The sequence below is a fragment of the Helicoverpa zea genome, chromosome 4 (assembly GCF_022581195.2).
Source record: "Helicoverpa zea isolate HzStark_Cry1AcR chromosome 4, ilHelZeax1.1, whole genome shotgun sequence".
Classification (NCBI taxonomy): domain Eukaryota; kingdom Metazoa; phylum Arthropoda; class Insecta; order Lepidoptera; family Noctuidae; genus Helicoverpa; species Helicoverpa zea.
This window is the reverse complement of record NC_061455.1, coordinates 4,622,378-4,634,582: the sequence shown is the minus strand read 5'-3', so window position 1 is coordinate 4,634,582 and position 12,205 is coordinate 4,622,378. Positions and strand designations below refer to the sequence as shown.

Sequence of the window (12,205 nt, the reverse complement as noted above, 5' to 3'; positions counted from 1 at the left end):
AATTAATGGTACAGTTTTTAGCCTTGAAGAGTTGAAAAAAATGTTTTGAGTTTTCCGGAGACTGATTGACAGCATCCGACAGGAAACTAATAGTCGTTAATTTAGAACTATTCTAAAATACTCGATCAAGTAAACATTTGAAATCTCGAAAAAAAATCAGATGGAGGAAAATTTATCGATAGAAAAGGAATGAATGGTTTAAATTTCAAATCAACAAAGACAGAGCAATAAACTACCAGCTATGCCAAACTCATAAACAGTAAAATTATTAGAACACTATTTTCAAGGATATTACATTACACACAATGCTATTACTTTTAATGTTTCATTCGTGACTATGACAAGAACAAAGATTCTCAATACAGGCTGATTTATAATGGTTTCAGTAGTCTATTAAAAAAGTTCAGTGTGGACCCTGCAACTAGATAAAAATCTCTTTTTAGGTATAGAGGTACTGATTTTTTTTGGAGTTAGTAGCTGTCAATTTTTAAGGGAAAATAGTATATTTTGCACCGACTGTCAACTGCAACAAAAAACGGTTAGACCATAGGTCTCAATTCTTGAGGGCGTAACGGACAATTCGATAAAATTACAAAACACTTCGTTTTCTTTGACTTATAACTATCGTTAGCTAGAGGCAAAAAAACATACATTAGCCATTTATAAAAATCGTTTACACATATCTAGAACCAGGATCTTGATCTACACGCACGATTGACGTTAAACTGTGACGTCACGGGTTCTAAAATTAAAATCAAATCGTCATTCGTTCAAAAGTGATCCAATTTTATGTGAGGTATTAAACGCATAACCCGCCTTACATTATGTATTAAACAGCTGTTTTGTAGCTAAGCTCTTTATTTATAATACTATCTTCGCCACACGGCACTACTCGTCAGGTTTACATGAAATGTTAGTAAGAATTTTAACTGCTTCACATGATGGAAAACCTGACGGCAGTAGGTATTAATTATAATTAAGATCCGAAAACTCTCACTCACAAGTATTTACGATTTTTCAGGCGACAGGGTTTGAGAAAAATAATTATTTACCTTAAAAACATACGCCTTAATACCATTATTGTCATGTTTTAAAAAAATGGGTTTTAAAATAAAAAAGTAAGGGTAAAATAATGCCAGAATGTAAGAACACATAAACGAAAACGTAATGGAAAATTGTGAATTGAATCTAATGTTGAGGTTTTTCATACGACTGTCCGTTGTGATTAGATATTGTTCCACGCACCGAGAACCAGACAGAACTATTATTTATATTTCTACAGAAAGTTATTTCTTTGCGAATAAGTCTTGTTTACATTGAAACATTTGTGTGGAAATCGGTGTTTTTCCATATTTCCTCGAAACTCGGAAAAACACGCAAATTAGAGTTAAAAATAGTACTATATAAGAAGATAATCCGACTGTTATGAAATATATTTTCTTAAATAACATCATTAGCCGAGTTTCTGAAAGTAAATCATTGAACCATGTCCGGTTGTCCTAAAACTTTGAATAAATGAACCTCATCATATTTATAAAATTCATAGGAAATATTGTTTAACGCAATCATCTTACAAATTACTCTAGGTTTTTGCGAAACCGAGCAAAGGGCGACGAAATAATGACTACATTCAACAGCTGTTTAATTGTTCAGAGTTGCTACTTACAAATTACAAAGATCTGTATCAATAAGTACTGCATTTACTAAAAGCAAAATAGGACCTAAGTACACAGACTATAGTTAAGTTACAACCACAAGAAAAAGTAATAAGCCCAAGTTTAAGGAAATCCATTTAGACAGTTTTCATCAAACATCTTTGGAGGCAGAATAGAATATCCCCATTATTAACTATGAAAACTGAAAGAAAACTTACAAAACCAGAACAGATGTACCACCGTAAGTAAATTACAGTTACCCAATAATACAAAGATAAACAATTGAATACAAAGAACAAAAATGAACGTTGTATTTATTCGACAGTAACCGTGGGCCGACCTCATGAATGAAAAGGGTTTATAATCGTCTTTTATTCAACGGTAGCTTCTTCATGATGTAAATAACGTTGACGCCATGTTATATTTACGTATATTATGTACGTTACGAAGTCTGTGAAGAGCTGGTGAATACTCCCGCCCCCGCGAGCCGGCTTGGGCGGGCGGAGTGCACTGCCTACAGTCCACTAGACGATCTCGAAGCGAAAGCTCGCTTTACTAGTGTTAATAGAAAAAGTTTAGTGACATTTAGTAACATGGCTGTACGTATCGTTTAGACTTTACACTGTTTTACACTATACACTAATCATTTGATAATTAATTTCTCAATGTTCTCATTTAGACTTCTGCATTTTTGGACATTTTTTTTATTATCTTTTCTATTTTCACTTTCTATTCCCTTCTTCAGAAAATTCCTTCATTAAAAAATCATTAATTGTCTTCTTTTCCTCTTACTGTACTTTCATCGACGACTATCTATCTATCTCACATTGTAGTTAGTTATTGAACACTACATACTAAACATTTATTGACTCAATAACACAACAAACTAAGCATCTTAAAAGTTTGTTTTACAATACATTATAATAACACACTCACCGAACGTTTGATGACGTCAATAGTTTTAGAATACTTTAGATTAATGACCGGCGCGCGCGCAGCTGTGTGCCGCCCATCATACCTCTAACCTGCTGTAGGTTACTCTTAAAAGCTTTCCAGATGTACCCCATCTCGTCAGTAAGGGATAACAGCGATCTGTTTCGTAAACTGAGCTATTTTCGTCGGTGATGCTGGAATCCGCCCGCCCGCCATCAAACGATTTGGCACTGGAGCGAATGTTTTACGGCCTCCGTTCGAAACTTGCAAGTTTCGATTTTTTCAAACGTAATTTATGAGCGTAGTAAAACTCGGGTAATGTTATTTCATGCCGTCGTTATGCTCCCTAATTTTTCAGTAGACATTAAACTGGATCTTGTTAGTACTGGAGATGAGATATCTTTAACAAAGTTTTTTTCTTACAGCCCAGAAACAAGGAACAAGAACAGGAGGTCCTGAACTGGATCAGCGCTGTCATCGGAGAGCCCCTCCCCAGCGCTGCCTACGAAGACTACCTGAAGGACGGTGTCATCCTCTGCAAGCTCATCAACAAACTGTCCCCAGGATCCGTCAAGAAGATCCAGGAGAGAGGAACCAACTTCCAGCTCATGGAAAACATTCAGAGGTAATCATAAAATATTGTTTTCCTAGCGCATTGTAAACAAAAAATAAACAGAGTCTGTTGCCAAAATATGACTGTCATGTTTAAAAGTAACAATTTCATATAAATAATTGTTTCGAGAATTTTCCTAGAAATATTAGTTTTTAATCATGTATCTTTTTGCGATATTTTCAGATTCCAAGCCGCCATTAAGAAGTACGGAGTACCTGAAGAAGAAATCTTCCAAACCGCTGATCTGTTCGAGAGGCGTAACATTCCTCAAGTCACACTTTGCTTATACGCTTTGGGAAGGATCGTAAGTACAGTTTTCATAGCTGAACCAAACTGAAGCAGAAGTAACTAAAACAATTATTTATTAAATTCTATTCTTGTATTTTACAGACCCAAAAGCACCCCGAATGGACCGGTCCTCAGCTTGGCCCCAAGATGGCTGAGAAGAACGAGCGTACCTTCACTGAGGAACAGCTCCGTGCTCACGAAAGCGAACTGAACCTCCAAATGGGTTACAACAAGGGAGCTTCCCAGTCAGGCCACGGTGGTTTCGGCAACACCCGCCATATGTAAATCTCTATCAACAAGTCATCGCTTCTTTCCTACAAGCTTGCCAATGAGACCAGCCGAACATGTCGGTGTAAAACAGTATTTTTATGAATGTCAAATGAAGGTCGAAATTACATGATTTGTATTCTCTTCTAAGTCAATAATGTCTGCAGTGCTTAACAACGTCAAAGATTGTGTGATAGTGTTAAATTATTACTATTTAGTAACTAGGTAGGACCTATTATAACTCCTAACAGCGCTATTTTCGATAAGTCTTTTTTACCGATATTTTATTTGTAAATATTTAACTTTATCTATTAAATATCATTTGTAAGTAATTATGGTTTCTTTATTACCTATCCTGCTAGTGCTACAATAGTTAATCTATAATGAGTTTCGAAAAGAAAGTGCGTGAGCATAGACTGTACGATAATAATGTGATTGGGTGAAATGGGAATAAGCAGAGAGATGAAATGATCTAAAAAAATGATCGAATATCAACAGTAGATAATATACTGTAAATGTTCAAGAAGGAACACATCTACAATGTCGGCGATATCAGAACCTGAAAAATGAAAGGTGTCACAACAATAGTTGGGAAGTACTTGTAAGTAGTTTATGATGATGATAATTATGGAAATATTTTATAATTTTGGAATGAGTTCATTCCTGATGATTTTGCAATTAGTTATAGGCTAGACCAAATGCCTTACAATGTCTAGCAATAGAAGTTACCTTCAGCACCAATTTTATGACAACTTTATGACTTGTTAAGAATTATTACCTAGTAACCAAATCCATCATACGTACTGCGCATGTGCCAAATTCTAGTTGACAGCTTGCAGAATTATTAGGATGCAAATAAAATTAATAATTATGCATTTGCATTTAAGTGTTACCTAAATTAAGACCAGGATTATAATTATGATAGGCTGAGTGTAATCAATAATGGTGAAATCAAGTAAAGATTGAATAGACTGAAAGGGTTCCACTTTAAAATACTAAACACATATATATATTACAAAATTATGATTATGATAAGTCCTTTGTGGAGTGTGGACTCTCATCGTTATATTAATCTACAGCTCTATATATACTTCTATACCAATATTGTAAACAGGAAAATGTTTGTTTCTTCGGACCCCACGGGCTTTTAGAGTACCGAAACGATTCGAAAAAATCATTTACTGCTATGAAGCTAATCACCGGGTGACATTCGCTGTATTTTATCCCACCCAAAACAAAAATGTGAAAGACTGCCAAGTTCGATAATATGGGAATGCTTTGCCTATAAAAGAAGTGAGATCTGAATAAGTACCAAGTTCCATACACATACCTCAGTTAAAAATAGTTACTTTTTATGATGTTACTTGGCAAGTTTTCATACACCTTGTTATAAACCTACTAAACGCAATGAATCAAGTATTTAATTTTCTATTAAAACTTGCCAAGTAATCATCATTAAAAAGTAACTATTTTTAACTGAGGTATGTGTATGGAACTTGGTACTTATTCAGATCTCACTTCTTTTATAGGCAAAGCATTCCCATATTATCGAACTTGGCAGTCTTTCACATTTTTGTTTTGGGTGGGATTTAATTTATTTTTGTAAGGTTGTTTATTTTATTTTTTTCTTATGATGAAGTTAGTTAAAGAAATGTCTCATTTATACTATCTTTTAGATTTTTTAATATGCACTATGTTTCTTACAAAGAAATGAACTAGATTAACTATGACTAGATTTACCAACTGACTGACATGACATGTTATCATATATTATGTTCGTGGATCAAAGTTACACATTCGTTATTTTCTAAAGTGATTCACACTTGGCCGTTTTCAGATTTTTACTTTACTTTGACTAAATACAAACCTTTGTACCATTCGAAGATATATTATATAAATATAGATAAATTTAGTTCGTTTTAGTTCCTTAGGGGTATAAATTTACACCGGGTATAAAACACCTTCATTATTTTGAAACCGACTCACACTTGGCCATTTTCAGATTTTTTCCTTTACCTTGACATAAAGACCTACCTCCATGCCAAATTTCAAGTCAATACGACCATTGGAAGTGGTCTAGGTTTTTGATGAGTGAGTCAGTCAGTGAGTGTATAGTAAAAATAGCGATTTTCTGACGTCAATATCTCAAGACCTACAATAGGTATATTAATGAAATTTTGTATTTTAGATAAGTGAGGTGGTCTCAACAGATACTAGAAATTTGATATGCGTAAATAAAATAGATTTTGAGTTACAGGGGGGTCGAATTTGGCCCGAAATGGTTCGTGTAATATAACCCACGGCCGGTGTGTCGCCTTTTTTGCTCGAACTTGGCGGACACACTGCCGTGTGTCTAGATAGGTGCAGAAAGAAGTTCCCCCAAGATGTGGGTTGCCACGAGAAACATATCCAAAATCTCCATTGAGCCAAACTCTACATTTCTTTTACATATCAAAACATAACACATCTCTCTAGAGGTAAGCTACTATTTATGTATATCCTTTTAATCGTTATCAATTGCATTTCGACCAAAGGTCCCAAGTCGTTACCATCGACCACTATTTGTCATTGCTTTGTTTCTATAATCATTAATCTCTTATTAAGATTAACACAGGTATTCATTCTCAACAAAAAAACTTAATCCAGGGATATAGATGTCCTTTTTTCATATCTTTCATTATTATTTTTTGCTTATCTACGATTAATTGCAGGTAATCCTTTAACTAATCGGACGAATAGGTCATGCATACCTTTGTACACCTTTGGTATGTCTAATTTTGAACGGGTCACTCCAAAGGTCATGCATCACCTGACTGGAATTCGTCATTATAGGTAAGGTTATCAAACATTGTCGTCTGATTGATTATATTATAATACTCCGACTTGTGATAACCTATCTCATTACTAGATTTATCCAGAACTTAATATCTGTGATAATAATAAACATTGTTGTTATAATAAGGTTCTTAAAACAAACATGAAACCAATCAATAACGAGAAAAGAATTGTTACTTTAAAATATTGGGCTTAAAATGTGTTAGAAACGAATGTCTCATCTATTCATTTCAATCTTCGTCTGTCTAAAATTGTGCCAGATAAATACATATTCGAAATAAATAGATTAAAGTGCTGTAACATTTTGTGTTTTCTTAACAAATTCCGAACAGATTTTTAATTTATTTGTCTCATCCGGCAGACATTTTTGTGGTCAGATATATTTTATTTATTTTCTTCTCTGATTTTCACCGACGTTGTTTTTCCAAGCCTTTCGATTTAAGTGATCGAGTTTATTTGAAAATCAACAACCAGTGAAGAGCTAGCTGCCACTGGCATTTTAACGAGTTAATTAAGACATATCCAAATTAATTAATGCATTTTGTTGAAAAACATGGTGTCCTATAGGAAGTTCTACGAAATACCAGCGTCCAATGTCACAGTGTGCAATATAATTTACGATGGCACACAAGTGTGCGCCATTTTGATTATTATTAACATTTTAGCGCAAAGACATAAGGAGGTCGTTCAACCTCTATTCATTCTTGAATCTATGCAAACTGTGTGTTTTTGTTGTGATCTTCAGAAAATAGGTGGTCTTGGAAATAATAGTCTCGTACATTGTATGTTTGTGACCTTGCGATGTCGGTAACAATATTAGGTTAAGTGTTTTACGATTGTGATAAATTGAAGAGTTAGGTCATGATTTGTTTGTGTTCAGTGAAACAGAAATGTTCCAAATTGAAAACTGACGATGTCAACTATTGGTATCATTCAGGGTATTGATTGTCTAAATAAGGGCCTTAAAATCCTTTAAAGATAGGATTATCAACACTGGGTGCACAAACACCCATTACTTTGCCTCTACTTCAATACACTACACTACGCTTCTTCAATTGGCTGCTAGCCTAGTCCTTGCTAAGTCATCTGCGAACAGGCGTGCAAAGTTTCAGTAGCTACTATTTATTTTACGCCAGCATTAAAGTGCTTCTGTATATAACTATAAAAATAAATAAATTATTACATCAGTTAGCTAATGTTCCAGAAAGAGTAGTTCCATCATCCAAGCGTGGGTTCGACGTTACTATGAAGATTGTTTATCTTGATCCACGGCCAAGATCCGAAGCCGCTATTGGATTTATCCTCACGACACACGACACCTTGACCACCATTACGTATTATATTTAAGAACTAATTACTTGTAATTACTAGACATTTCACCAAGGTCAAGGCAATATTCAAGGTATACGCCAAATTTCTAGTTAAAGTGTGATAATTACAACGTACCTATCCACATTGTTGCCAGTATTTTGGCAATGGTTCAACTTTGGCATGTTTTGGGTTCGTTTATAAAAAGCTTTACGTTGTACACGAAGGGATTTACAAGTTTACACTAACCGTGTAATTCTCTTGACAACAACACTGTTTTAGAATATTCTTAAAACATTTCAGCGTCGTTGCGTAACATTATCGTAAGATTTTCAGTTATTTTCCTATTAGAGGAATTATTCACCTCATTAAGCAAATTAACAATTAAATTATGATATCATTCCATTTTGAAATTGTTACCTATAAATATATAGTATGCTCCAATTTCATAAATTATTAGAATTAATAAATGTATTTAGTCTAGACTCATGGTCTACGCCAATAGGTAAATTGCAAATTAGTCGGTTTCGCAAAATAAGAGTAATCTTTGCTAATGCTATAAATATGAAAAATAAAGTGTTGGAAACATCTAGTATTAATATAAATACCGCTATAGAATTTGACTTGCAGGGCCGGTTATGGGTCCAATGAACACAAGTGCTCATTGAAATCATTTGCGGAATAATCTAGACAAGCCTACCATGCAGTCACTTTTGCCCTAAGGCATTCCAAACACTTTTTGGAATTGTATTGCATTTATTTTCCTATGTAAAGTAATGAGTCAAATCTTCTTTAGTTTTATATTCGTGTAGTACTAGTTCCCCCACTTAGTTAATGCAAATAAGTGCAACAATTAGGTACCTTTCCTTCTAAGATATGATCAGTACTATTATTTCACAACGACCAACCTCTTCTAAATGTCTAGCGCCCGGGTAACTGCTACCACGAGTCGTATACTGATGGTTTACTAAACTGCACCGATTGCATCTCACCCACGGGTCAAAGTCGTTCAGCGACCGCGAGGACAAACCCAAGAATTATTATAAAACTCTTAGGAAATATCCCAGACGAAAATAAACTTAAAACATCATGTGGAACTGTTGATGTATCTAGTTGGCTGAAGGTTGTTTATGATCTGTAAACGCAAATCAAATGTATCATGATGACATTTCAGTTAGAGTGTCTGGAATGAGAATTATTTTTATGCTCCTTTCTCTTTTTTCTTCGCCGTTAATTTTGTCTGTTGTCCCACGTAGTTGCGTAGCTCGATGACCTGTTTGTCCCTTTGCACAATTCTATAGCATGAGGTCAAACACATACCTATGTAAGCTTGTCTAGTTTATTTCACGCTAGAAGCTACATTGTTTGTTTTGAACGCATAAGTGAATACGAATTGGCTAATTTTACTAGTCCAGCGTAAAATTGTTTGGAAATATTCGTTTTCCAATTTTTATGAATCACTCAAGGTATGCTCGGTTGTTGTCCAAATTATATAATGTTATTGAACAACTAAATGTGCTTATGGATTTAAACATTGTTTACTTAAAGTGTCCTAATGGAGGTCAGGGATACGTCGGGTAGGTACCTTTATTTCGTTAGCTTCTTTCTTCTCTGTATTCTTCAGTATCATGTAGGTTTTAGCTAACTCAGACTTCAGTAACGCTAAGTGGTAGCTAATAAAGTATCTTTATGTAATCTTTTCTTACAATCTATACATTTATTAAATCTGTAGAAAAGTAATTTTTGTACATTGAAGAAATTGACAAAAAAAATAGCCAGCATTTTAAAGGATAACTAACAGAACCCATTTCCATCATTTTTGTCATTTTTGTCTGTTTGTCTGTTTATCTGTTTGTTTGTTCGGGATTCACGTAAAATCTACGAATTAAATGCAGACAATGCTTATATACAAAAATTCTACGGTACTTGGGGTATTACTTAGTTTTTGTTTCATCGAAATCGATTCACTCTATCAAAAGATATGATTAATTTTGTGAATTCAAGATGTAAAATATTACGACACGCAGTCTATTTGTCAAAACTGTACATTTGAATGTTGTACTTATATTAGTTGATCGGCCTATTATTAATCTTTACACAGAAAATCACACCTTTATAAGTAACTTCGGAAGAAAAAAAAAATGAAAATTTTGTTTAGCCAAGGTTAAAGTACCTCCATCTGTGGTAAATAAAATACATAATCAATTTGTCAAAGGAGCGAGGTGGTAAATGACAATATTACCATACATTCTTTATAGAGGATTATTATTTCAACAGATGGAGTTGTGTATTTTCCGTAATTCACCATATTTTAACACGTAGTGTAATTTTTCGATAGACATTTCAATAGTGTTTGTCAGTTTGCCGTGCCACATCAAAATCCAACTATAATTATTACCTTGATGAAAAGAAAATTAATAGTTCTCAGCCAAATTTAAAACGGTGCCATCTTAATTATTTTTTGAACATTATGTCAAAAATGTTGACTTTAGTGGAACTATTAATTATCATTTAAAGTTACAGATGGAGTTCATATCAGGATTTTTTCATAAACATAGTTTAGCTTATCTTCCACTAACGTGGTGGCCTTAAAACAAATAACTTTGAGTGAGTAGTATTAAGTAGACCTTAATTATTTTTTCTGATGCAAAATATGTAAACTTAATCCTAGAAGAAATGAGGATCTATCTCTCGCAAGCGCTGCTAAGCGTGAGGTAGAAGCCCAGATACAAAGAGCAGATAAGAAATGGGAGCTCTCTCTATTTAATACCATACACACGTAAAATGCTTTATGCGTCTGAAAACGTACAAATTACGCGCCGCATTCCAGAGACGTGCTTACTTTCAACTTCTGATCGCAAATACACTGTTCACGATTACGAACAGTCTCAGTAAGACCCGAGCCAAGTCTAAAAACCCTAAAAAAACCGGCCAAGTGCGAGTCGGACTCGCGCACCGAGGGTTCCGTACAAATGCTGTATAGATAAAAAGTGAGTTTCGCGCCAACCGTTCAGTTTAGAACAATCATAGTTATGGTAATTTCGTGAGAGTCAAAATAGTTAATATTTTTTATTTTATAATATAACTAAAATAGTAGGCCAGTACCTTGTAAAAGTTATTTTATTGAAGTTATTTTATAGTCATCATTCAGAAATCTGATTGAAAATAACTAATTATGTCTTGGTCATGGGGCATATCTGACCCGCTTTGTAAAACGTGGCGGACATGAATCAAAGTAGTTTTAAATCGTGGAGAATGGTATGACGTTTCTTTGAATATAAATATTTTATTAAAATTCCATGGAGACGAATGTCCAGGATCGTTTGAAAAATATAAGACAAGCAGTTTCAGAGGATTGTACAGGTTGCAATGCTAGTTTTTATTGTTAAAGACATTTCATAAAGAAGGAAGGTGCCAATCCGGATGACCAGGATCTGATGAGGATCTGGAAACCCTGAGAAATCGAGGGCAACTCTTGAATATTGTAGGCACGCATCGAGTCATAACCAGACATGTGAGTGTATTTTTGAGGGTACTGGTAAACAGTGAAGGTTTGGAGCTGATTTGATTATGGAGACTACATAGAGTCAAGGGAACTCCCGAACGGTATGTTGCAACTACCACGTGTTTGGGCTTATTTTATTCGTATTGGCGAAGACTTTCCACAAAGATAGGTTTGACTGCCATTGTGGGATCGACAGCTAAGATCAGATATAGTTATGGGAACTCCTTTACAATTTATAACGTAACCTTGTGTTGGAGCTTATTTTATTTTAGGTGATGAGAATTCACTACTAACTTGGGTTAAAGCAGCCATTGCAGGAATGGGATCTTTTATTTTTGAGGGATTAATCACCTAAAGAGCCCCAGTTTCAGGTTTTTTTCGAAACCGCCTGACGACTTGTAGCTGTCGAATTGTAATAACGACTTCTAGAGAGTAGGATTCGGGGCTGCTGGCTTTACGTTTCTAGAGCCTTGACAAAAGTGTAATTCTGTCCCTTTCTTTGTTTTATAAAGTCGGCATTATTTTATTTTGTAGCATTTTACAAACAAATCCAACTTCAAACATATAAAAAAGCAACAAGAAAACAAAAGCAAAAAAGAAATTAAAAAGATGTTAGGTGCATCGGTCTAGAAGTCGGTGTCTAGAGGATGCATCTATATTTATTTAACCACCGAGATCTAGACCGATGCATATAAACAGTTTTCTTGTTGTTTTAGAAGTTGTTTTTTTTTGTAAAAAGTTTTTATTTTTATAACTTTTGTGAAAAGTTCTCGTCAATACGAATAATATAAGCCCAAACAC

General features: G+C 34.4%; 2 protein-coding genes across 2 annotated transcripts in view; one reads left to right on the top strand and one right to left on the bottom strand.

Moving 5' to 3' along the window:
* LOC124629763 (muscle-specific protein 20-like) overlaps positions 1-12,205 on the bottom strand; it is a 28,415-nt gene that overhangs the window by 6,747 nt on the left and 9,463 nt on the right. The gene's annotated exons all lie outside the window — the stretch shown is intronic.
* On the top strand, positions 2,170-4,088 carry LOC124629764 (myophilin). The gene is made up of 4 exons (XM_047163296.1): positions 2,170-2,254; positions 3,014-3,213; positions 3,385-3,505; positions 3,592-4,088. Exons 1-4 carry the CDS (start codon positions 2,249-2,251, stop codon positions 3,772-3,774), a joined length of 510 nt encoding a protein of 169 aa, XP_047019252.1. The 5' UTR covers positions 2,170-2,248; the 3' UTR covers positions 3,775-4,088.